Raw genomic sequence first — 24,964 nt, 5'->3', positions numbered from 1 at the left:
CTTTCTTCAGAATGAGAAGCTCTTGTTTGTCCTTTTTATTGGATTTATCTTCACCTGCTTTATCTGTTCTGATGAGATCTGGAGCTTCTACAGTAAAAACTGTCTTCACACTTGTGTCAGGTCTTGTCCACCGAGAGTGGTCTGCCACCGTTCCAGGACCATGAGAGTCTTGATGCTGAAGAAGCAACACTGCCCCTTGCTGGTATGCAGAGTGTTTGCTATTATTATTATCAGTACCTCTCTTACTGCTGCACTTACAGACTGCTGTTCAGCTCACAGCAATGGACACTCATAAATAAGGGTTCTACTAAGGGTTCTTGGAGTGATCCTATAGAGGTACCTTGAGGATCCCCTAGAGGATACATCTCTATTATAGAAATGGGTCTTTGCATTTACATTTAAGGCATTTAGCAGACACTTTTCTCCAGAGCGACTTACAAAAGTGCTTTACTATTTACCCAAGAAAAACCTCAGCTAGTTTAAATAGACTAAAATTTAAAGCTCCTCTAATCTTAGACTCTAAACAGAAGTCAGTAAGGAGACCACTCTACTATTCGCCCAAGTCCTCTCAGAAGAGGAGGGTCTTCAGTCTGGGTTTGAGGACAGCGAGCGTTGGACTCTGCTGTTCGGACACCCAGAGGAAGTTCGTTCCACCACTTTGGTGCAGGACAGAAAAAAGTCTGGACGCTCGTCTTCCGTGGATCTTAAAGGATGGCGGATCGAGAGGAGCCGGACTTAAAGCTCTAAGGGCTCTCGGTGCAGATCGGCTTTTATCCATCGCCATCAAGCTGGCTGGCTGGCTGGTCCTTTCTTGGCTTTGTAGACCAGAGTCAGGGGTCTGAATCTGATGACCTGGGCAGCAGCTACAGGAAGCCGGTGAAGAGAGAACCCAGCAGTGGAGAGACATGGCTGAATTTAGGAACATTGAAGACGACCCGTGCCGCTGCATTCTGGATAAGTTGCAGGGGTCTGATGGTGCGCATCACTCAAAGAACCCTTAGACACACCTTTTAATTTTTTTAAGATGGTAGAGTCCAGACAGACAGTCTAGAAGCTCCAGCTCTAGTAGCCTCCTGGAGGAACGCTGGGATTAACAGCACTGTGCTTTAATGATGTCAATGTTGTGTTGGATATTATTAAAATCTACAACTTCCATAGAGCCTCACCAAGATGTTGCAGTTCCAGACTTTCCAGACTCTTCAGGGGGACTGAAGAGGAGAAAGAGAGAGTGGGTGATTCCACCAGTGTCTATCTCAGAGAATAACAGAGGCCCTTACCCCAGGGAGATTTCGCAGGTAAGTAGAGCTGTGGGAAAGGTTTGGCCAAAAAAATCACGCTAAACAATTTTCTGCCAACCCCTGATGTAGTCGGTCAGCTTAGACAAGTAGACATAAGATAAGATTTTGCTTCTTTACTTTTAAACTGGATGTATATATATGGACATAAGTATTTGGACACCTGCTCATTCATTTAAAAAAAGAATTAAAGAGTTTCTCCTGCATTTGTTTGTTTGTTGGAGTAACTGTCTCTACTGTCCAGGGAAGAAGATGTTCTTCTAAATTTTGAAGTAGCACTGCTGTGAGGATTTGCTTGCATTCAGCCACAAGAGTGTTACTGAGTTCAGTAACAGTTGAGTTCAGATGTTGAATGATCACCAACCCATCTCATCATCTCCAACTCCCCAACTTATCCATCATTCCAGAGAACACAGTTCTTCCAATGCTCCACAGCCCAATGCTGGGGGGGCTTTATACCACTCTAGACTCATAGCTCCAGTTTTAAATGAAACAAACAAAATCTACACACTAAACATGTCTTGACTGATCGTCTATATCAGGGTACATTCAAATTTCTTTCACTAGTCCATTCATTCAACCTGAGAACAATTATGCCTCTTATTTAGTGTTGAATACTCTCCTCTGTGTTCAGATCAAGTCCAGTCTTTCTAGAGAAATTAAGATGGTGTTCGGCATCACTGGTGAAGGAGCAGACCAGCCTCCAGTGGGACTTTTCACCGTAAATAGAAACCTTGGTTGGCTCTTTGTAACAAAGCCTCTAGACAGAGAGGCCAAAGATAAATATGTGGTAAGAGACTCAGGTTCTCATCGCTGAAGCTCTACAATAGAAATCCCTCCAAACCTTTATTTAACAGCTCTGTATTCTTCTGCTGCTTCCAGCTTCAAGTTCATGCTATTTCAGCTGATGGTGAGGTTAAAGAAGCTCCTATGGAGATTATCGTCAACGTGATCGACCAGAATGATAATAAGCCCGTCTTCACCCACAACCCTTTCCTTGGCAGTGTTCCAGAAGCTGCAGGTCCTGGTAAATATACAGAGTGTGACACAAATCTGTTTTACTACCTACCTTCCTATTGATGATGATGATGATGATGATGATGCTTCACTGTGGGCTCCTTATCTCATGCTGTACATTACTCTAATTTTAAAGGATTTGAGTTCATGACGGTCACAGCCACTGATGCAGATGATCCTAACACTGCTAATGCTGATATCAGATACTCCATCATCAGTCAGAATCCACAACAGCCAAATCCAAGCCTGTTTGACATTAACCCGGTCACTGGAGGGATTCGAGTGAAGTCTGGAGGTCTGGACAGAGAGGTGAGAGCAGAAATCAGGCTTCTGAGTGTTGGGTTGGGCTGGAATGAGGTAATGAAGCAGTTTTAGTCATGAACATCATCTCTTTCAGAATTTTCCTGAGTACACCTTGCTGATTAAAGCTGCAGATTTGGAGGGAAACGGCCTCGTAACCACTGGAACAGCTGTGATTACTGTAACAGACAGCAACGGCAACGCACCCCAGTTTGAAAAAACCTCAGTAAGACAGTTCAAATAAATAAACAACAGTTAACCAGTAAGTCTTTTATTTTAATTAATTGCTTTGGATTTGATTAGATATTGAACCTAGTCCAATCATGCAAACCACAGATACAGACCATTAAAAAGCTCAGATATAAATGGACCAATTTTCCTCCCTTTCTGTGCTGAAAGAGTTTCATGTATTGTGTAAACATTAGGTATCAATACATCAGTTTCACTCCCTGGTCCACACAGTGCATGTATGCGACCTAAACGGCAAAAACATCTTGTTCAGGCTGACCTCGTCCACTCACACTGGAAAACACTGCTAGCCAAAATACATAAGTGCTATAAGACATAACCTTAAGACATAGGGCACTTGGATAAACCCTTAGCATTTTGGGGTAACTCAGAACTATGAAATTCCTCAAAGCACCATTAACAGGTGATATAGCCCAGCCGGCTGCAGCAGCAGCAGTGCGGACGTTCTCAGAAGGTAAATAAAGGAGTTGAGCTTCTGCAGTATGGAGCTATTTTACAGAGGAACCTGAAAACAGACCATAATATCTGACCCTTTATAAAACTCCCACTGAAATTCTCTGTTTTACCAGCGGGAGAACCGGAGAACCGCTCGCTCGCCTTTCTCTGTTTATAAACCAGCACTGAAGAACTCGTTCAGAACTGAGTGGAGACTAATGCTAATGCTAACACACACACACTCACTATAGAAACCCCAATCACACACACAACCCACTATAAACCAGTTGACCAACAACCACAGATACCAGTCCAGAGTGTGTGGAAGTGAGGAAGTGACCTGACTGCAGTGTTGTAAAGGAGCTGGGAGCTGATTGGTCAGGGAGGAGAGTCAGGCTGGATTATAAGATATTAACCATTTAAAACAGTGATTTTAAGAAAAGTCTTGACTGCACGAAATCAATCAGTCCAGAATGTCTGATCATAGAAACTGAGACTGAAAATATGGGATAAAAATGGTATTTTACTGATCAAATTAATCAGCAATATTATTTTATTTTTCAGTACAATGTATCAGTCCCAGAGAATAAAGTAGGAGCTGTGGTGGTGAAGCTGCCAGTGACTGATGGAGATGAACCTCAGTCTCCTGCCTGGTCGGCCAAGTTCAGGATCATTGGTGGAAACAATGGTGGATTTTTCAACATTAGCACAGGACCCAACAAACAGGAGGGCATCATCACTACTGTTAAGGTACAGTGATATTACAGTAGATCTAACTGGACTGCAGGTGTTGTAAAGCATTTACTGTCTCTACTGTCCAGGGATAAAGGCTTTCTACTAGATTTTGGAGAAACATTGCTGTGAGGAATTGTTTTCATTCAGTGACAAAAGTGTTAGTGAGGTCATGATCTTGGATGATCTCCACCAACCTCACTTCATCCCAAACTCCCCTACTCACCCCAAACTTCCCTACTCACCCCAAAAGTACTCCACCATCCATCATTCCAGAGAGCACACTTCTTCCACTGCTCCACAGCTCAATGCTGGGGGGCTTTATACCCCTCTAGCCCACGCCTGGCATTAGTAGGCAGCATGGTGCCAATAGGTTCATATCTGCTCCACTGAGTCCTATTCTATTGGCAGTACTTTTGTATGAACTAGCCATGAGTCAGCAATTTGTGTCAGCAATTGGTGCAATTTAAAGAAGCTGAATGCATTCATAAAAAGGGGTGTCCACAAACATTTGGACATATGGTGTATAATTAAGGGTATTTTTGTTACCATTGAACCCTTTAAGTAGTCTTAGACCACTGAGTCTGATCTTCTGACTAATTGATCAAATCAATCAGCTGCTTATGTTTATTTAAAGGTCATGAATTTCATTTATTTAATTCATTAATTTCTTTGTATTTTCCATTCAGCCACTCAACTTTGAACAAAATAACAACTACACTCTGCTGGTGGTCGTGGAGAACGATGTTGTGTTTGGCAAATCCCACCTCACGTCCACCGCTACGGTCATTGTGAATGTAGAGGATGTGAACGAGGCTCCAGTGTTTGACCCAGTGGAGAAGATCATTTCCAAACCTAAAGATCTGGCGGTTGGCACTGAATTGGCTATTTACACCGCCACTGATCCAGACAGAGCAAAGACTCAGAGAGTGAAGTAAGAGCCTCCAAATATACATATTTTAATGTATTATGCTCCCAGCCTTTCTTTCTTCATATCATGTTCTCATTTTCTGCAGTAAGCCATAGAATGCACCACCATAAAGTTTTCTGAAAGAGTTTTAAAAATGATCTTATTTGCTAACAGTTGATAGATGGTAACTGATAATCTGTGCATGCAAACATTCCAAGTACAGTCTAATGAAAACATTTGGGCACCCTTGGCTAAATGACACTTTTTTGTTTGGGCTTCGATATTTTTGACAAGCTCTCAAATCTCTATTAGCAAACCAGGTCTAAGAGACATCACCAACTGTAATTAGAAACAGATCTGCCAAATAAAAAAATCAAGCTTTATAAATTCTCTGACTTTAAATGCTTGTGCTAACATTCAGCAACAAGAAATAACAGTATTCAGTACTCATAAGGCAGGGGAAAGCTATAATAATATAGCCAAGTTGTTACAGGATGGTCAGGGAGTAGACCAGAGAAGTGCAGAGAGAAAAACCTGTCAGCTACAGGTCTCCTGCAGTCAGCTACAAGGCCACCTCTGTCATGGCCAGAAGAGATGCCCGGGCCTTCTGCCAGGCTCTCCGGCAATGCTGCACAAAGTCCTCAGCAGCTGGGACCCCACCTCATGCTCCTGTTCGGCATACAGGGGTGGTGGGAACCCAAACAGGCATTCAAAGGGTGACATGCCAAGAGATGAATGCCAGAGGGTGTTCATATTGCATATGTGCATATTCTGCCCATAGTAGATGATTTGCCCAAGAGGTTGGTGGAAGTCAGACACCGCAGAACCCAACCATGGTCCTGATTGACCTTCTCAGTCTGGCCGTTGGACTCCAGTGAAAAGCCAGAGGAGAGACTCACAGAGGCTTTCAAAAGCAACTGGTAAACTGGGGTTCCCTGTCAGACACCACATCGCTTGGTCATATGTTGAAGCAAGAGCTTCGCCATCTCCTTGGCAGATGGAAGCTTGGGCAGTGCCACAAACTTGCATGCCTTGAAGAAACATTCAACAAGGACCAGGATCACCGTATTGCCTTTGGAATTTGGTAGCCCCATGATAAAGTCTAGGGAGATTTGGGACCATGGACATGCAGGGATAGGCAATGGATGGAGAAGCCCTTGGGGCCATGACCTAGGTGCCTTGTTGCATGCACAGACCTCACATGCCGCAATGAGGGCACACAGGTCCTTCTCCATACTAGGCCACCAGAAATAACCTGTGCAAAAACTCCAGGGTCTAGGTCACCCAAGATGGCCTGAAAATGGAGAGGCATGTCCCCAGGACATGACTCAACCCCTGATAGCTGTGGGAATATACATCCTACCAGTGGGGCCACCCCCGAATCCAGTTCTTTTTGGAGAGCCCAGCCTCCAACTCCCATTGATGGGGAGCCAGGATTTGAGGAGTGGGAATAATGGGCTTCGGAGTGGGGTCAGGCCCAGGAGATGCCCCTGCCTGGACAGAGATTCCAGTGTTTTTGGAATCTGACCTTTGTCAGCTACACCTTAAGTCCCTAAAATGCCTCTTGGCCTTCAGCTGTGCAACAGAAAGGACCGGGTGGTCTTCTTGGTAAATGTGGTGAGGGGAGCTGCCATGAAACTGAAGTTCCTCACAAAGCGCCAAAAGAAGTTGGCAAAACCCAGGACTCTTTTGACCAGTTGGAGGGAAATAGGATGAGACCAGTCCATCACAGCCTTTATCCTGGCTGGATCAATACAGATCATGCCCTTGGACACTATAAAACCCAAAAATGACACTGCTGATGCATGAAACTCTGACTTTTTCAGTTTGACATACAGGCGGTTCTCTAATAACCCGTCTGACATGCCCGATGTGTTCCTCCAGAGACTGGCTGTAGATGAGGACGTCAGCGAGGTAGACATACACATAATGACCCAGGGCCTCCCTAAGCACTTTGTTTATTAATTGCTGGAAGACTGTCGGGGTGTTTACGAGCCCAAAAGGCATTACCTGGTACTCACAATGCCCAGTGGGGGTAATAAACAATGTCTTCCATTCATACCCCTGCTTAATGCGTATCAGGTTGTAAGGACTGTGCAAGTCCAGTTTAGTAAATATGGTGGCTTGCTGAAGTGCCTCAAATGCTGTAGACGTAAGTGGATCAAGGATGTGGATGTGGATGTGGCGATCCTTGATGGTGATAGAGTTTAGGCCCTGGTAGTCCACACAAGGGCAAAGGCCACCATCCTTCTTGCCCACAAAGAAGAAGCTCGCTCCCACAGGCAAAGTTGACGGGCGAATAAAGCCCGTCCTTGAGATGGTGTAGTGCCTGAAGGATGCTTATAACACAGTCATATTCCCTGTGGGGGTCAAAATTTGAGCCTTCACCTTACTTAAAACCTCTTGGAGGTCCCAGTATTCCCGAGGGACCCCCCCAAACGTTCTGTGTTTCTGGGCCCAGCAAGGTTGACCCTCCAGAAGGGGGCCTTGCGTTGTTCAGACATTGGCCCCTGCACCATGCAAATGGGACCCCATGCAAACACTGACAGTGTTGACCAATCAAGCTGTTCTAACTAGGGATACCCCAGCACTAATTGCAGGTAGGGGGCTTGAGATATATATAGCGAGGCTTTTTATACGGGACAGTAAAATCTGATCTCAAGTGATCACATTGGGGATGCATTTTAATGAAAAGTGTGAACAGAACCTGGTCAAAGTCAAGTAGTTAATGGCAGGTGTAAACAGACCCTGATAGTCCTGTATGATGCTACAGGTATCTTGTAGCAGATCCTGCTGACTGGCTGAAGGTTGACCCTAAGACTGGACTGATCACAGTGATAAGCCCCATTGACAGGGAGTCTACTTTTGTGAAAGATGGCAAATACAAAGCTCTGATCTTAGCTGTGGATGATGGTAAGTCAACCCTTTCTTATTTTCTGCTTGAAGGAAAAGTTTTAATAGTGCTTCGTCCACTAAAAGGTCTTTACATGTGTGCAGATCCAGTTCCAGCTATCGGTACAGGAACCCTAGTGATTGAGCTGGGGGATCATTAAAGAGAGGATAATCAAAGGTCTTCCCTTTGGCAAGATTGATACCCTCAAAGAGCTGCTTGTCATTATCAGCCTGATGTTTGTGATCAAAGAGCTTCTTTAACAAGATCTCACAAATTTATGTTTCTAGTGAGCAATGAACTGTAAACCTGCTGTAAAGTCAAAATAAATACATGTAAAACCAGCCCTCGTTAAAATCTCTCAACGATGCAAAACAGCTTAAACAATTCATGTATGAACTCATATCAGCCTGGTTTTTGCTGTTTTACTACTTTTAATTATCGGTTAACCCCATTTCAAAGGACCCTCAGTGACTGCCATTCCTGCTGTTTAATCTATTCGAGTTCCTCTATTAACACAGAGAAGGGCATAGCTGTTAGAGACTCATCCACCTTCATCAAGCTAGCATGATGACCTCAGCTGTCTCTGACTATAACAGGGAGAGCTGTGGGCAGAACAGAGGTCAGACCCCACCATTGGGTGGGTGGAAGCAGAGATAGTTATTTTGGTCCTGGAGACCTAGAGACACTTTCAGCTAGATTTTACGTGGTGGTGTCCATCCATCCTCCTTGCATCATCCTTTCTGCTTCCTCCCGGTCAGGGTGATCATTGGGTGCAAGGGCAGTAGTACCCCCAGGACAGGGTCAGTCAATCGCACTTCACTCACAGAGGCCTAGAGACCATTTAGGGACAATGTAACATGACCAATTTACCTACCATGCCAGGCTCTATTGTGGCACCGCTGTGCTATCAGATAAAAAAAGGTTGTGTTGATATAGAAGACATAATTTACTAATCCTAATCTTAGTCTTAATCCACACATACAGTTATTTCCACTGCAGAACAAAAGGTTTTCTTCTGAGATCAAAGATCCTTACAAGGCTTTTGATGAAACTGATATTGATCAAACTACTATAATAATTTATCAAATAAATCTAATAAAACTGAACCTTTTAGGGGCTCTGAGTGGTCCAGTAAAATTAGGTACCATCGCTTTGACCAGAGGCTCGCTGGTTTGAACCCTGGTCATGCTTCTAGCCATTAACATCCACAGCCTAAGAAAGCACAATTGGCCTTGCTCCTTGTTAGAGGAGGCGTGTCAGTCTTCACCCTCCCAATATCGACCCTAAGAAGGTAAGGACTTAACACACGTTTTTTAAACTATTTTAAACTGCTGCCAATAGGGCATTGCCAGGTAGACGACAACCTCAGCTAACAGATGCCTGTGCCAGCCAACATAAGAGAGCATGGCATGAGAGAGCATGGCTGAACCACAAGGCATGGCCTCGGCAATTGCCTCGGGCTTTGAACTCAGTGCATTAGGCTGCTAAGCCACACTGAGCCCAAAGAAACTGTAACTTACCGTCTAAAGGTTTTGCAGTTGTATTTGCTAGGCCTCCGTGCTCACAGTAGGTTTTCAAACTCTGCTGATTACCTGTGGTTAAAAGAAAAAGTGTCACCAGAAAAAAAGGTTTCAGAGAGCGTCACACAGACCACACCGTACAGCCTAAAGCTTCCAGAAGCTTCTTGATACTTTTTAATATCACTCTGAACCTACTCATCAGCGTTGGCTGCGTAGAGGTGTGCAACATGATCTTTATATCCCTTTTGATTTTGATCCAGGTGAGTCAATTAAATATTTATTTTTATTTTAGAATTAATTAATTTATGGGTTTAGAACATGGACTCTGGATTTTTGTAAAAATCTTCCTCATGGCAGATGCTGGCCAACGGAACTAACTCACAACCATGGCTGAACCATGAAGAACCTTACCCTGAAGACGTTGCAAAAGCCACTGGTACAGAGCTTTTATTGTGTTGTAGTGTATAGTGTTTCAGTTTACACAGCATATCCTAACATTTATTGCATCACAATTTCAAAACATAATATTGAAGATGTTCAAAAGTCCAAAAAACAAAATATTAATTGGATCATTTACTATATTTTGGTTGTTTTGCATTGATTAAAGACGATACGCAAGGTCCAGTTCTGGAGCTTCCAAATTCTTCAGCAGGATTGAGGAGAAGAAAGAGAGAGTGGGTGATTCCACCAATCTCGTTCTCAGAAAATGACAGAGGCCCTTACCCCAAGGAGATGGTGCAGGTACGTGCAGATGAAGATCGAGATCTCCATTTTAAACTAAAAATCTCATGTCTTTTTGTTTTATAATAATTTCTCTCCTTTGTGTTCAGATCAAGTCCAGTCATGCTAGGGAAACTAAGATGGTGTACAGCATCAGTGATGAAGGAGCAGACCAGCCTCCAGTGAGACTTTTTGCCATAAATAGAAACACTGGTTGGCTCTTCGTAACAAAGCCTCTAGACAGAGAGGCCAAAGATAAATATGTGGTAAGAGACTCAGGTTCTCCTCGCTGAAGCTCTACACTAGAAATCCCTCCAAACCTTCATTTAACAGCTCTGTATTCTTCTGCTGCTTCCAGCTTCAAGTTCATGCTATTTCAGCTGATGGTGAGGTTAAAGAAGCTCCTATGGAGGTTATCGTCAACGTTATCGACCAGAATGATAATAAGCCCGTCTTCACCCAAAACCCTTTCCTTGGCAGTGTTCCAGAAGCTGCAGGTCCGAGTAAGTATAAAGAGTATGACACAAATCTGATGTTTGTGTGTAGATATATTTACTACCTACATTCCTATTGATGATGATGATGATGATGATGATGATGATGATGCTTCACTGTGGGCTCCTTATCTCATGCTGTACATTACTCTAATTTTAAAGGATTTGAGTTCATGACGGTCACAGCCACTGATGCAGATGATCCTAACACTGCTAATGCTGATATCAGATACTCCATCATCAGACAGAATCCACAACAGCCAAATCCAAGCCTGTTTGACATTAACCCGGTCACTGGAGGGATTAGAGTGAAGTCTGTAGGTCTGGACAGAGAGGTGAGAGCAGAAATCAGGGTTCTGAGTGTTGGGTTGGGCTGGAATGAGGTAATGAAGCAGTTTCAGTCATGAACATCATCTCTTTCAGAATTATCCTGAGTACACCTTGCTGATTCAAGCTGCAGATTTGGAGGGAAACGGCCTCGTAACCACTGGAACAGCTGTGATTACTGTAACGGACAGCAACGACAACGCACCCCAGTTTGAAAAGACCTCGGTAAGTGAATTGTGATTTACAATAGAAATACACTTAAACAATTTAATGATATTCTTACAACAATCTCATAATAAGAAAAGAAGAATTCTAAAAATGTATATAATTAAGAAACAGCCTTGTGATTTCAGTGTTTCCAAATGAACTTCCCTCAGACTTCTCAGGTCATGTCATGGATTTTTATGACAAAATTAAGCGATAACTTAAATCTAATTCATGCAACAATGTAATTGTGTAAGGCTGTGCTCTGATTTGCACATTTTATGTGAGAAGTTTTTTTTATATTTATTTCAGTAAGATTTCAAAATACCAAAATAAAAACAAAAGTTTTACATCACAGAGATTTCTCAGTGTTGTTGACATGAGCAGCAGAACCGGGGAACTTGGGGGAAATATAATCTCAGGACTATATTACTTCTCAGTTTAAAGGGAAATAGAAGCTAAAGAAAAAGATTTCCTTGGCTTGTTCCCCTATCATGGCCAGGAAATCTACAGCGAATATAAAACAAATCCCAAAACAACAACAAAAAAACACTGTGTTTGTGTAGACTTAAAATATAGAAGCAATATAAAGGTTATTTTGATTAATGATTAATGATTAATGTAGTATAATTTTATTATTGTATCTATATTGTGCTTCTTAGTCAGATCATTCAGTAAAAGATTATAAAAAAAGGACTTTGGGAAAATAGAATTTAAAATAATGAAAATACAAATTTCAGTAAAATTAGAGAAATAAAATCAATCAATCAATCAACCATTATTTTCACATATAATACATTAAGAGCAACCCTTCATGTGCTTAAATTAACATAAGTGATAATCAATATTCAATTTAATATTTAAATATTAATATGGAAAAAAAACAAATATCAAACAAATAAGGAAATAATAAATAACGAAATGACATAAATACAATCCGATGTATCAATGTATGCTTTGATTTTTTTTAGATGAGGTGGTAGGCTGTTCCAAATTGATTTACAACCTAAAACTTTTATACAAAAAAAATAATTGATACACAGTTTTTGTGAAATCAACACATGGTTTAAATATGCATACACCCATATAGATTATTAACTCAGTGGTGCATAAAGGTTTTATTTAATAATCAAAGTATACAAGGATTATAATGAGAGAAGGTTTGAGCTGTTTGATCACACTGACCAGAGGAATCTTCAGATTAGAGTACTGTGCTGTGAAGGAAATGACCATAAATTATCATCAGCTAATCAGTAATTAGGTTTTCCCACAGGACAATGATCCCAAACACACATGAAGGTGGTTGTGGGATGGATCCAGCAGGCTTATATTAGGCTTTTGAAATGGCCTTTCCCAAAGTCCTGGAGCCCTCGGAAAGCTAATGTGAAATTATCCTAATGCTGATTTTTTATCAATTAGTACAGTGTATCAGTCCCGGAGAATAAAGTAGGAGCTGTGGTGGTGAAGCTGCCAGTGACTGATGGAGATGAACCTCTGTCTCCTGCCTGGTCGGCCAAGTTCAGGATCGTTGGTGGAAACAATGGAGGATTTTTTAACATTAGCACAGGACCCAACAAACAGGAGGGCATCATCACTACTGTTAAGGTACTTCAGTCTCTGATCAGGTCACTGATGCTCAGTTCAGATGTTTATGATGGATGTTTTTAGGGAAGGGTGTGAGTTGTGTTCATGGTCTTTGTACTTTGTCTTTTCAGCCATTAGACTTCGAGCTGAACAACAAGTACACTCTGCTGGTGGCCGCTGAGAACGATGTTCCATTTGCCAGTCCCCTCCCCACGTCCACTGCCACGGTCATTGTGAATGTTCAGGATGTGAACGAGGCTCCAGTGTTTGACCCAGTGGAGAAGGTCATTTATAAACCTGAAGATCTGGCGGTTGAAACTGAGCTAACCGTTTACACCGCCACTGATCCAGACACAGTGAAGACTCAGACAGTGACGTAAGAATTTAGACATCAGGATTTCCTCATTGCCGTCCATACTTTACCTTCATGGGGACACTGATAGTACTGTATGATGCTGGGTTACAGATATCGTGTAGGCGCTGATCCTGCTGGCTGGTTGAGTGTTGACCGAGAGACTGGACTGATCAGAGTGAGGAGCCCCATGGACAGAGAGTCTCCTTTCATGAAAGATGGCAAATACAAAGCTCTGATCTTAGCTGTGGATGATGGTAGGTCCGTTTCCTGGTTCTCTGTCTGAAGGAAGTGTTTTAATGGTGCATCGTCCTCCTAAAGGCCTTCAAAATCTCTGCAGATCCAGTTCCAGCTACCGGTACAGGAACCCTTGTGATCGTGCTGGAAGATGTGAACGATAACGCTCCTGTTATTGAAGAGAGATCAATCAGAGTGTGCAATAAGGAGTCTACTCCAGTCCTGCTGTCTGTGACGGATAAGGATGGACCTGGCTTTGCTGATCCGTACACTGTGGAACTCCAGGGAGACAGCAGGAGAGACTGGACCACCAGGATGGATGAAACCAGTAGGTTTTCACTGTTTTTAGGGAATACTGTTTTCTCTGATTGGCCTTTAGTGTTTGTGAACTTCTGTAAACTTTTCTCCTTTCTGCAGAAACTGGAATAATCCTCACACTCAAGACAGCACTGAAACCGGGAGAGTACAACATTATTCTGAGGGTGTATGATACCAGCAGACACTTCCAGGACAACACCATTAAAGCCTCTGTCCTTAACTGCCACAGAGTCTTCAGTTGTCATCTTCCAGCTCAGAATATGTACAGTTGTTTTTGCCTGAGGATTTGAACAAGTTCCTTGTCTTCTATAGACAACATTGATATTTCCATTCAGAATGAGTCACATCGTTATAAAACCTTATTTTTAAAGTTTCTTACTGCCAAAAAGTACTCTATTGCTTTACTGCATTATGTAAACCTTCCTTCCATTATGTAAATCTGCTGGTTGGTCTCGGACACTGAAATGTAATAAAATAAAAATCCTAATAAAAATAACTGTTAGCTATAATGCAATAATAGGTTCAGACCTTAACAGCCTCATATTAAGGAATAATTTCATTATTAGTGAAGTGGGTAATAACAGAGCCCTTCCCTTGGCAGACCAGGGTTTGATTCCCCGGCTGGGCAAATACACCACCCCACACCAATTAGAATCCTCAACCAAGACTCAAGACTAGTCTGACTTTGTAGTGTAGTGTATATACATTGGCTCTGCAGGTATTTATAGATCTAAAGGAATGGTATGGAGTCAAGAGACAATATGGTGAGGCCCATGGGTTAGCCTTAAATGGGAGAGCATGAACCATTCCCAGGCCTAATTTGGTAAAGCCATACATGAACTGAACAAACATAGTATGTGACAATTGATTTACACCCCTCATGGAGCTAAACAGTGACATCCTATATATGGAAATAGTGCAACAATGCATGACCTGTAGAAGGGTATAAAATGTGAGATGCTCCTCTGTCTAGGGAGAGAGAGCAGAGGGGCACTGAGAATTGGCAGGCTCTCTCCACACTTTACTTTTGAATAAAATGTTTCAACATTGCAATTGAAAGACAGTGGTCAAGAGTCTCCTTTTAAGAAGAAGTCCTTCCAAGAACACCACGACAGTAGCCTGTGATGCAGATCTGCTGATATTTATATTAAAGTAAATCCATTTATTTTTGTTAGTTTTCCTGGTGTGAAGTGAAATAATCATAATTTCTTTATATATAATAATATAATATTATATTTTACATAACATAATATTTCTCATTTTAAGGTTGTTGTGAGAATATTAAATTCATATTATATTTATATTAATTATTTCTTACACAAGCATATTAATACATTATTTTCCAATGAAATTAGTTAATATCACTAGAGGACTAAATCTAATGAACAAATAAAATGTAGAAAAAATATAATTATCTTTAAATACTAGAAATAATAATAGTATTTTTTAATACAATCTGTGCAGTAATATTATTTGTATTTTCATTATTAATAATAATAATATCATGCATTGATGTATTTCTCCATAAGTGCAAACCTTTGCGGTACAAAAATACCCTTCAACCTCATGCAGTTTCTTAGAACCACTCGATATGAGCTTCTATGAAATAGAAGACAGTGTCTGATACACTGATAACTGTGGTGAAGCTGTTCTGAGAGCTGAGAGGCTGAATTCACGCTCTGCTGATAAGACGAGCAGGAAGTGACTAAAGACCACAAACAGCATCACACGTTACAGCTGACTTTTACCAGGGCCTTAACATTCTCCATCCCTGGCCTGCTGCCCTTCCTCTGCTGCATGTTTCGAGGTTGTCCTGCTCTGGATCCTGGAGATGTTGGAGGTTCAGAGCAGGATAATGCTGCGTAGTTGAGTATCTGATCATTATGCTGATTTCATTCTAGGTCTTTTTCTTGTTGTGTAGCCAGTGATGCTCACTCTGAGGGAGTTCTCCCTTTGGTTTGCTCAAAAGAAGCTTCAACACCAGATCTTTGGGTCAATACCTGCTGTGAAAGCACTATATATAAAGCTGCTATGACTGGTAGCACCACAAAGTACCACTGCTACCTGTTTAATGACCATGTTCAAACCTAAATGGACTTTTAACTATCTGCCACTATTAATAATATCACCACTATTAACTATCTGCTGTATCTGGTTTGGTAACTTTTATTAATAATTAATAAATAGTTCTGATCAGAGGAGGACGGGACGGGTCCCCTTTGTGAGTCTTGGTTCCTCCCAAGGTTTCTTCTTCCAGCTCTGAGGGAGGTTCTCCTTAACACTGTTGCCGTTGGGGCTCACTGGGGCTCTCTGTTTTTGTCTGTCTTTTACTAATTACTAATTATGTAAAGCTGCTTTGTGACGAGAACAGTTGTAAAAAGCTACACAAATAAATCTGACTTGACTTGACTGTGCTGTGCCAGAACACACAAGTCCACTTGCCAGAACGTTGTCATGTAGGCCTTTTATTAAACACACTGTAAACATTTAAAGTCAGGCCAACTTGTAATTATGTAGTGTCTAATTACAGGGCATTTTTGAGGTAATTGGACCTACATATTGAGTCAAGCCTCAAAAACTTTAGTCCAGAAGATTTAAGATGTATTACACCACCCACAAGATGTTTACAATGGGATTTACAGATGGCATCCAAAACATGGGCTGGGATATATGGCTGGGGTATTGGGATGGGGAGTAGGGCTGGGATATTGGGCTGGAGAGTAGGGCTGGGATATTGGGATGGGGAGTAGGGCTGGGATATTGGGATGGGGAGTAGGGCTGGGATAATGGGCTGGGATATTGGGATGGGGAGTAGGACTGGGATATTGGGCTGGAGAGTAGGGCTGGGATAATGAGCTGGGATATTGGGATGGGGAGTAAGACTGGAATATTGGGCTGGAGAGTAGGACTGGGACTTTAGGGTGGGGAGTAGGGCTGAGACTTTAGGGTAGGGAGTAGGGCTGGGACTTTAGGGTGGGGAGTAGGGCTGGGACGTTAGGGTGGGAAGAAGGGCTGGGACTTTAGGGTGGGGAGTAGGATTGGGACTTTAGGGTGGGAAGAAGGGCTGGGACTTTAGGGTGGGGAGTAGGGCTGGGACATTGGGGTGGGAAATAGGACTGGGATATTGGGCTGGAGAGTAGGGCTGGGATATTGGGGTGGGGAGTAGGGCTGGGACTTTAGGGTGGGGAGAAGGGCTGGGACTTTAGGGTGGGGAGTAGGGCTGGGACTTTAGGGTGGGGAGTAGGGCTGGGACTTTAGGGTGGGAAGAAGGGCTGGGACTTTAGGGTGGGGAGTAGGGCTGGGACTACTGTCGTATGGCCTAAATTTCAACTGAACAGACATTGTGAGGAATCGTTTATACAGTGTATTATTAAGAGCGATAGTATCATTTCATCTCGATAAACAATAGGCTACTTTTCACGGATACACAAGCCTGATAAACCAGCCTGTGCAGCACTGGGCAAATCAGTATTTTGGGTTGCAGTTTTATCAGGTCATCTTTTGCGTTGTTGTGTAAATTCTTCAGCTATGAAGAGAGTTCTTCAACAGGGAGAACAGCACCACTAGCACTCATTCTCCGTGCTCAGCACGCTGCATGAACTGTGTACCACTGCGTAACCCTGCATAAAAATTATTGTAAGATCCTGTAGTATTACTCTACCGCCTCAGTCCACATGCTTCATAAGTACATATGTACACTATATGGACAAAAGTATTGGGACACCTACACATTACTACACCTACAGGAGCTTTTATGCCCCTCCATTCTAAACTCATAGGCTTTATTAATAAAACATGGAGCTGGTCCTCCTTTGCTCTAAGCTCTACCAGCAGCAGCAGCAGGTCTGGAGCTCTGCTGCAGTTACTGAGTCAGTTGGAGGCTTTTCTGCACTCTGCTCTGAGCTCAGCACTCGGCCCTGACCCCGCTCTGTAACTTTACGTGGTCTGACAGACACTCGGTGGCTGAGCTGCTCTCTGTGAGCTGTTCCTCCTAAACTCTTCCACTGTTCAATAATAACACCACTCACAGCTGATGGAGGAAGATCTAGGAGGGAAGGTCTAAATTTTTCCAGCTGACTTGTTGTTGGTGCAGCGGTGTCTCCTATTACATACAGAACCACGCTGGAGTTCAGGGAGCTCTTCAGAACCTCCCGTTTTTTCACTGATGTATGGAAGAAAGACCGACTGCAGGACTAGAGGTTTGATTTTATACACATGTGGTAATTGGACTGAATTAACACCTGAATTCAGTGATTAAGAGGTGTGTAATAGCTGGGCTAGATGAGCTGCTAATTGCATTCATCCATTTAATTGAAGCTAACTAATGATTTATCTCTGAAGGACTGGAGTTCATGACGGTCACAGCCACTGATGCAGATGATCCTAACTCTGCCAATGCTGATATCAGATACTCCATCATCAGTCAGAATCCACAACAGCCAAATCCAAGCCTGTTTGACATTAACCCGGTCACTGGAGGGATTCGAGTGAAGTCTGGAGGTCTGGACAGAGAGGTGAGGGCAGAAATCAGGGTTCTGAGTGCTGGGTTGGGCTGGAATGAGGTAATGAAGCAGTTTCAGTCATGAACATCATCTCTTTCAGAATTATCCTGAGTACACCTTGCTGATTCAAGCTGCAGATTTGGAGGGAAACGGCCTCGTAACCACTGGAACAGCTGTGATTACTGTAACGGACAGCAACGACAACGCACCCCAGTTTGAAAAGACCTCGGTAGGATCTCCTGCTTACAGATACGTTAATTGTCAGCAGGGCTTCATTGAACAGTTACTTAGTTATGGATTCATTGACTGTCTGTAATAATCCTGAGATCTGCTTCAGGAAATCAGTCCATTCCAGAAGCTGAAATCCAGTCCGGTCGTTTCTGTAAATGAAAGCTGCTACCTGTTGTGTTAGTAATGTAAGTATTGTGTCTTCCAGTACAGTGTATCAGTCCCGGAGAATAAAGCAGGAGCTGTGGTGGTGAAGCTGCCAGTGACTGATGGAGATGAACCTCAGTCTCCTGCCTGGTCGGCCAAGTTCAGGATCGTTAGTGGAAACAATGGTGGATTTTTTAACATTAGCACAGGACCCAACAAACAGGAGGGAATCATCACTACTGTTAAGGTACTTCAGTCTCTGATCAGTTCACTGATGTTAAGTTCAGATGTATCATGGATGTTTGTAGGGAAGGGTGTGAGTTGTGTTCATGGTCTTTGTACTTTGTCTTTTCAGCCATTAGACTTCGAGCTGAACAACAAGTACACTCTGCTGGTGGCCGCTGAGAACGATTTACCGTTTATCAATCCCCTCACCACGTCCACTGCCATGGTCATTGTGAATGTTCAGGATGTGAACGAGGCTCCAGTGTTTGACCCAGTGGAGAAGATCATTTCTAAACCTGAAGATCTGGCGGTTGAAACTGAGCTAACCGTTTACACCGCCACTGATCCAGACACAGCAAAGACTCAGACAGTGATGTAAGAATTTAGGCATCTGGATTTTTTCCTTGCCGTCCATACTTTACCTTCATGGGGACACTGATAGTACTGTATGATTCTGGGTTGCAGATATGGTGTAGGCGCTGATCCTGCTGACTGGCTGAGAGTTGATAAAGAGACTGGACTGATCAGAGTGAGGAGCCCCATGGACAGAGAGTCTCCTTTCGTGAAAGATGGCAAATACAAAGTTCTGATCTTAGCTGTGGATGATGGTAACTCATTTACCCTGTGCTCTATTATGTGTCATTCTGCATTATACATATAAAATGAGCCGATCCTAAATGTCCTGATGTACAAATGACAAACTTTGACCTTTTAACAGATCCAGTTCCAGCTACCGGTACAGGAACCCTGGTGATCAATATGGAAAACGTGACCGATAATGCTCCTGTAATTGAAAAGAGAGAGATCAGAGTGTGCAATAAGGAGTCTACTCCAGTTCTGCTATCTGTGACGGATGGTCCTGGATTTGCTGCACCGTACTCTGTGCAACTCCAGGAAGACAGCAGGAGAGACTGGACCGCCAGGATGGACGAGACCAGTAGGTTTTTTTTACTGTTTTTAGGGAATACTGTTTTCTCTGATTGGACTTTAGTGTTTGTGAACTTCTGTAAACTTTTCTCCTTCCTGCAGAAACTGGAATTATACTCACACTCATTACTGCACTGAAACCGGGAGAGTACAACGTTGTTCTGCGGGTGTATGATACCAGCAAACACTTCCAGGACAACACCGTCCAAGCATCTGTACGTGACTGCACAGGAGTACCAATAATGGTTCATTATTTTTGTCTGAAGATTTAAACTAGTGCACGAGGGTTAGTTTATATCTTAGTTGAGTTTAATGGAATATACTGCAGAATTTACTGTCATATATTTACAGTTTCAGAAATCTTCTCTGTCTTGCAACTTAGTTCTGTAGAACCTGTGTATTACTTATCTTATTACCTGCAGGACTGTCCCAGACTGTGACTGATGATCATTTACTCTGACTGAAAGTTACTCTTTTGCTCCTGATAGTTATAATGTTTATTAAACAAAGCAGTTGTCTTTTTCCAATGTTCTTATTCTCTCTGAAACCACATTTTAATTTTCCATCCTTTTCATTGTCAAGGCCAAGTATTTGATAAGTATTATACACTTATTGTAAATATATTTTAGAAAAATGTTGCAAATCAAAAGTTTTTTATTTTAGTTATAGTTTGAAGTGTGTCTTTTCCAGACAGCATGTTTTAGCTCCTTCCAAAGATGCTCAATAGGATTTAGGTCTGGGCTCATGGAAGGCCAATTAATATTCCAATGTTTTCCTCTTAGCCATTCTTGGGTGTTTTTAGCCGTGTGTTTTGGGTCATCATCCTGTTGCAAGACCCATGACTTGTGACTGAGACGAAGCTTTCTGACACTGGGCAGCACATTTTTCTCTAGAATCCCTTGATAGTCTTGAGATTTCATTGTACCCTGCACAGATTCAAGACACCCTGTGCCAGATGCAGCAAAGCAGCCCCAGAACATAACAGAGCCTCCTCCATGTTTTACAGTAGGGACAGTGTTCTGTTCTTCATTTTTCCATCTGTAAACATAGAACGATGTGCCTTGGCAAAAAGTTCCATGATTGTTTATCTGTCCATAGGACATTCCCCCAGAAGCTTTGGGGCTTGTCAATGTGTAATTTGGAAAGTTCAAGTCAAGTTCAAGTATGATTTGTTTTTTAACAATGGTGTCCTCCTTGGTTGTCTCCCATGCAGTCCACTTTGGCTCAAACAACGACGGATGGTGCGATCTGACACTGATGGTTCTTGAGCTTGAAGTTCACCTTTAATCTCTTTAGAAGTTTTTCTGGGCTCTTTTGTTACCATTCGCATTATCCATCTCTTTAACTTGTCATCAATTTTCCTCCTGTGACCACATCCAGGGAGGTTGGCTACAGTCCCATGGATCTTAAAGTTCTGAATAATATGTGCTACTGTAGTCACAGGAACATCAAGCTGTTCGGAGATGGTCTTATAACCTTTACCTTTAACATGCTTGTCTATAATTTTCTTTCTAATCTCCTGAGACAACTCTTTCCTTCGCTTCCTCTGGTCCATGTTGAGTGTAGTACACACCATGTCACCAAACAGCACAGTGACTACCTATAGCCCTATATATAGACCCACTGACTGATTACAAGATTGTATACACCTGGGATGCTAATTATTGGACGCACCTTGATTTAACATTTCCCACACAGATGTGTCACTGACGTTCTAGGGTCACAACAATGATTTCTGATTTCTTCTGGAAAGCTGATCATCAACTGGTCAGTAATGGCCAGGTTAAATGGTGTTTCTCATGGTCTCTTACTCCCAGGTTAGAAGGCTTTGCAGAAGCGAGTTGTTGCTGGTCCCCATGGCATTAAGTCTCATATACACTCTCCAAATGTTTGTGGACACCCCATGTAATGAAGTAAGGTATTCAGCTACTTTAAGTTACACACACACACACACACACAGCTTGTCTAGTCACTGTAGAGAAATATTGCCAATAAAATAGGACTCTCTGGAGCTGATAAACATAAAGCTACTGGCACCATGCTGCCAAATGCAGGTGTGGACTAGAGGGTTATAAATTCCTGAATGTGATCAAATCCTCACAGCAATGCTACTCCAAAATCTAGTAGAAAGTCTTCCTCCCTGGACAGTAGAGACAGTTACTCCAACTCCAATTTCAAAAGAACCAATGAATGAGCAAGTGTCCCAATACTTTTGTCCATGTAGTGTACGTGACAAACTGAAGCCTCACACTCTCGTAGTTGCACAGAGGAACTAGCAGATCAGACAGTACAGCCTGTGCCTGTGTCACATTCAGGAAGAGGTCTGCTATGGTCTGCCTGGGTGTGGGGGGTGGTCTGGTGTGATCTTGGTCTCCACAGAAATTGGACTGATCACTGTAGGTTGATTAATTAGATTAGGCTATAGCATGTTTAGTTGATCAGTTCTTCTTTAATCTTTTAATCCTTCTGATTAGTTTTAGGATTTTGGAGAATCTGCTGGTATTGTAAGTAGAAACAGCACAACGTGGTCTGTGGAACATTCGTATGGTACTGATGTAAATTAAAGTACACAATATTGACAAAAGTATTGAGATAGCTGCTCATTCATTGTTTTGCCCAAAATCAAAGGGATTAAAAAAAGTTGATCCTGCTTAACTGTCTCTACTGTCCAGTGAAGAAGACTTTCTGCTAGATTTTGGAGGAACATTGCTGTGAGGATTTGATTGATTCAGCGACAAGAGTGCTAGTAAGGTCACAATGTTGGATGATAATCACCACCCCACCTCACTCAGGAATGGGTGCAACTTAAATGCATTCACTAGAAAGGGTGTCCACAAACATTTGGACATATAGCGTATGTGTTAGTGACACAGTGAGATACAGACTGAGGAAATGGTGTAGCTTCCTATCTGCATCTGACCACACATATGGACAAACTAATCCTAGATTACATTTTTTATTTTTAATCATTTAAAGTTACCAATTCTTTGCAGTCAGTGACTGTCTGAAGTGTGGAGCTCATAGACATCCCAGACGCTAGCTTTCTTCATGGAGCCAGAGCCAGAGCTTCACTGCAGATGTCTGTTTTCAGTTCCTGATTTGTTTATGGTGTTTGTGGTGTGGAGTTTTGCCCTTAGAATGCTTTTACAGTCTCATTTCTTTATTGGATGATAAAGCGACAGGCCTGCCCCTGTTCTGTCATGTCTGCCCTTGTTTTGTGTTGCCATGTGCTCCCAAACACATGGCTCTGTTTGTGTCTTGTCTGCCCTAGCCACGCCTGTCCATTAGTGTTTCCACCAGTGTTTCCTTTGTAGCCACGCCCCCTTGTTAGTCCCAAGTGTTCCTTGTGAGTCCCTTGTATATAATTCAGCCTTCCTTTGTCTGGTCTTGTGTGTGTATGTACATGTCGGTTTCACGGTTTGTTGATTTTTTTCTGTTTATGGGATTATTTAGGGGCAGTGGTGGCTCAGCGGTTAGAGCGCCGGGATATCGATAACAGGGTTGTGGGTTCGATTCCCGGGCTCGGCAAGCTGCCACTGTTGGGCCCTTGAGCAAGGCCCTTTACCCTCTCTGCTCCCTGGGCGCTGGAGTTGGCTGCCCACCGCTCTGGGTGTGTGTGTGTACTCACTGCCCCTAACACGTGTGTGTGTGTGAGTGTGTGTTCACTACCAGATGGGTTAAATGCGGAGGACACATTTCGCTGTACAGTCCACACTGTACAGTGACGAATACGTGCACCTTTATCCTTTTATCCTTTATCCTTTATCCTTTATTATGGTGTGTATTTGGTAAGCTTTGTGCTTGTTTGGTTTCTGTTTGTTTTATTTTTCCTGTATTAAATGATCCAGTGAATACGTCCGCCTCTGTCTCATGACAAACCATAACAGACAGTTTAAACATTACATTTGAGACTTTTTACAGTAATAGCCTCACAGCATTTATGCCATTTTATGGGCAGGTAATGATTTAAGCATATTAAGCATGTTTTAAGCATAATTACTAAGGAAGAAAATATAACATTACCACAAAAAACGTAAGGACGTTTGTGATTGGTAGATCAGTTCTTTGTTGTAATTAATAAATCTTATACTGTTGGTTAATGTCCATTTATGGAGCCAAATGGAGCCACATTTGTAAAGAACATGCATTTGTAGGAGGAGCAGCAGAGCTGAGTATGTGTCCTCTCGGCCAATGCCAAACAACAAATTCTACCAACGACTGGTTTGGTGTTTGGTGTTTGGTGGACTGGATGATTGAAGTTTGAAGAAAAAAGCCACAGCAGCCTGGCACCTCCTCCTCATGCTGGTCACCAGCCTGGTCACACACTGCTGTGGGGTGGCATCCCATTCTTCAACCAGCATTTCAGCCGCTAGTCAGCCAACATGGCTGTGTTGGTCACTCTGGCACGAACAGCACGGCCAAGCTGATCCCACAAGTGTTCAATGGGGTTGAGGACAGGACTGCTGGCAGGCTGTTTCATCCTCTCCACTACAAATTCTGGAGGTGGTCTCTAATAAACTCTGCTCTGTGGGGGCGAGCATTGTCATCTTGGAGGATGGAGTTCAAGCCCAGACTGTGGAGATACAGGATTGTCACTGGTTGCAGAATTTTGTCTGGATATGTCTCTGTGTTGAGATTGAGCCTCTAATGATGACGAGCCTCATTTTTCCAGTGAGGGAGATGATGCCACCCCACACCGCCCCATCACACTGCCTCCACCAAAAGATGTTACTCTATCGGTGCAGCAATCATCCTAGTGTTCTCCGCGTCTTCTCCACACTTTGACCCTATGATCTGGACTCATCGCTGAACATAACGTCGCTATATTATCCATATTGTCCACATCGTCCTGCAAACCTTGACTGCAAACCTGTAAAAGACAGACTGCGGTACCTAAGAAAAGAATGGCAAATGTTTCATGGGTGCGGCCCACATACTCGGCTCTGCTGCTCATCCCACAAATGCATGCTCCTTACACATGTGGCACCATTGAAAAGGGAAATTAACAATGGTATAAGATTTATTGCCAGGCATTGTTAGAAAGAAATAATAATTACCTACCAATTAAATTTTCTTAAGTTAATATTATAATTATATAATATAATATTTTGTAAACAGAATACAAATCTTACAATATTATCTCACAAAGAAAGTAGCCTAAAACATGTGTCTACCCACTAACTGACCTGAGAAAGTTTTTAAGAACAATTTAATCATTTTTAGAGCGGCCAGGATGTGGCATTAAATTTTCACTCAATGACTTGTGTCGTCACACTGCCTCGTCTGTAAGGTAAATCATTAGACCATTTATTTTCATTTTCTACTCTCTGACATTAAAGTCTTTAATG

At 42.5% G+C, this 24,964-nt stretch overlaps 1 protein-coding gene across 1 annotated transcript in view; it reads left to right on the top strand.

The window, feature by feature from the left end:
* The window catches only part of LOC140548038 (uncharacterized), a 28,110-nt gene extending 8,054 nt beyond the window's left edge, over positions 1 to 20,056 (top strand). Inside the window, exons 8-28 of the mRNA XM_072671388.1 lie at positions 1,226 to 1,295; positions 1,930 to 2,085; positions 2,178 to 2,322; positions 2,449 to 2,621; positions 2,710 to 2,838; positions 3,861 to 4,046; positions 4,718 to 4,962; positions 6,765 to 6,852; positions 9,709 to 9,787; positions 9,959 to 10,092; positions 10,182 to 10,337; positions 10,430 to 10,568; positions 10,728 to 10,900; positions 10,989 to 11,101; positions 18,168 to 18,318; positions 18,526 to 18,711; positions 18,820 to 19,064; positions 19,155 to 19,297; positions 19,408 to 19,626; positions 19,719 to 19,849; positions 20,039 to 20,056. Coding sequence (XP_072527489.1) covers positions 1,226 to 1,295; positions 1,930 to 2,085; positions 2,178 to 2,322; positions 2,449 to 2,621; positions 2,710 to 2,838; positions 3,861 to 4,046; positions 4,718 to 4,962; positions 6,765 to 6,852; positions 9,709 to 9,787; positions 9,959 to 10,092; positions 10,182 to 10,337; positions 10,430 to 10,568; positions 10,728 to 10,900; positions 10,989 to 11,101; positions 18,168 to 18,318; positions 18,526 to 18,711; positions 18,820 to 19,064; positions 19,155 to 19,297; positions 19,408 to 19,626; positions 19,719 to 19,849; positions 20,039 to 20,056 — 3,079 coding nt within the window. The remainder of the gene's footprint in view (positions 1 to 1,225; positions 1,296 to 1,929; positions 2,086 to 2,177; positions 2,323 to 2,448; positions 2,622 to 2,709; positions 2,839 to 3,860; positions 4,047 to 4,717; positions 4,963 to 6,764; positions 6,853 to 9,708; positions 9,788 to 9,958; positions 10,093 to 10,181; positions 10,338 to 10,429; positions 10,569 to 10,727; positions 10,901 to 10,988; positions 11,102 to 18,167; positions 18,319 to 18,525; positions 18,712 to 18,819; positions 19,065 to 19,154; positions 19,298 to 19,407; positions 19,627 to 19,718; positions 19,850 to 20,038) is intronic.
* Positions 20,057 to 24,964: the final 4,908 nt, after the last annotated feature.

The sequence above is a fragment of the Salminus brasiliensis genome, chromosome 25 (genome assembly GCF_030463535.1).
Source record: "Salminus brasiliensis chromosome 25, fSalBra1.hap2, whole genome shotgun sequence".
Classification (NCBI taxonomy): domain Eukaryota; kingdom Metazoa; phylum Chordata; class Actinopteri; order Characiformes; family Bryconidae; genus Salminus; species Salminus brasiliensis.
The sequence above is the reverse complement of the archived record's forward strand: the minus strand, read 5'-3'. Positions and strand labels throughout refer to the sequence as shown.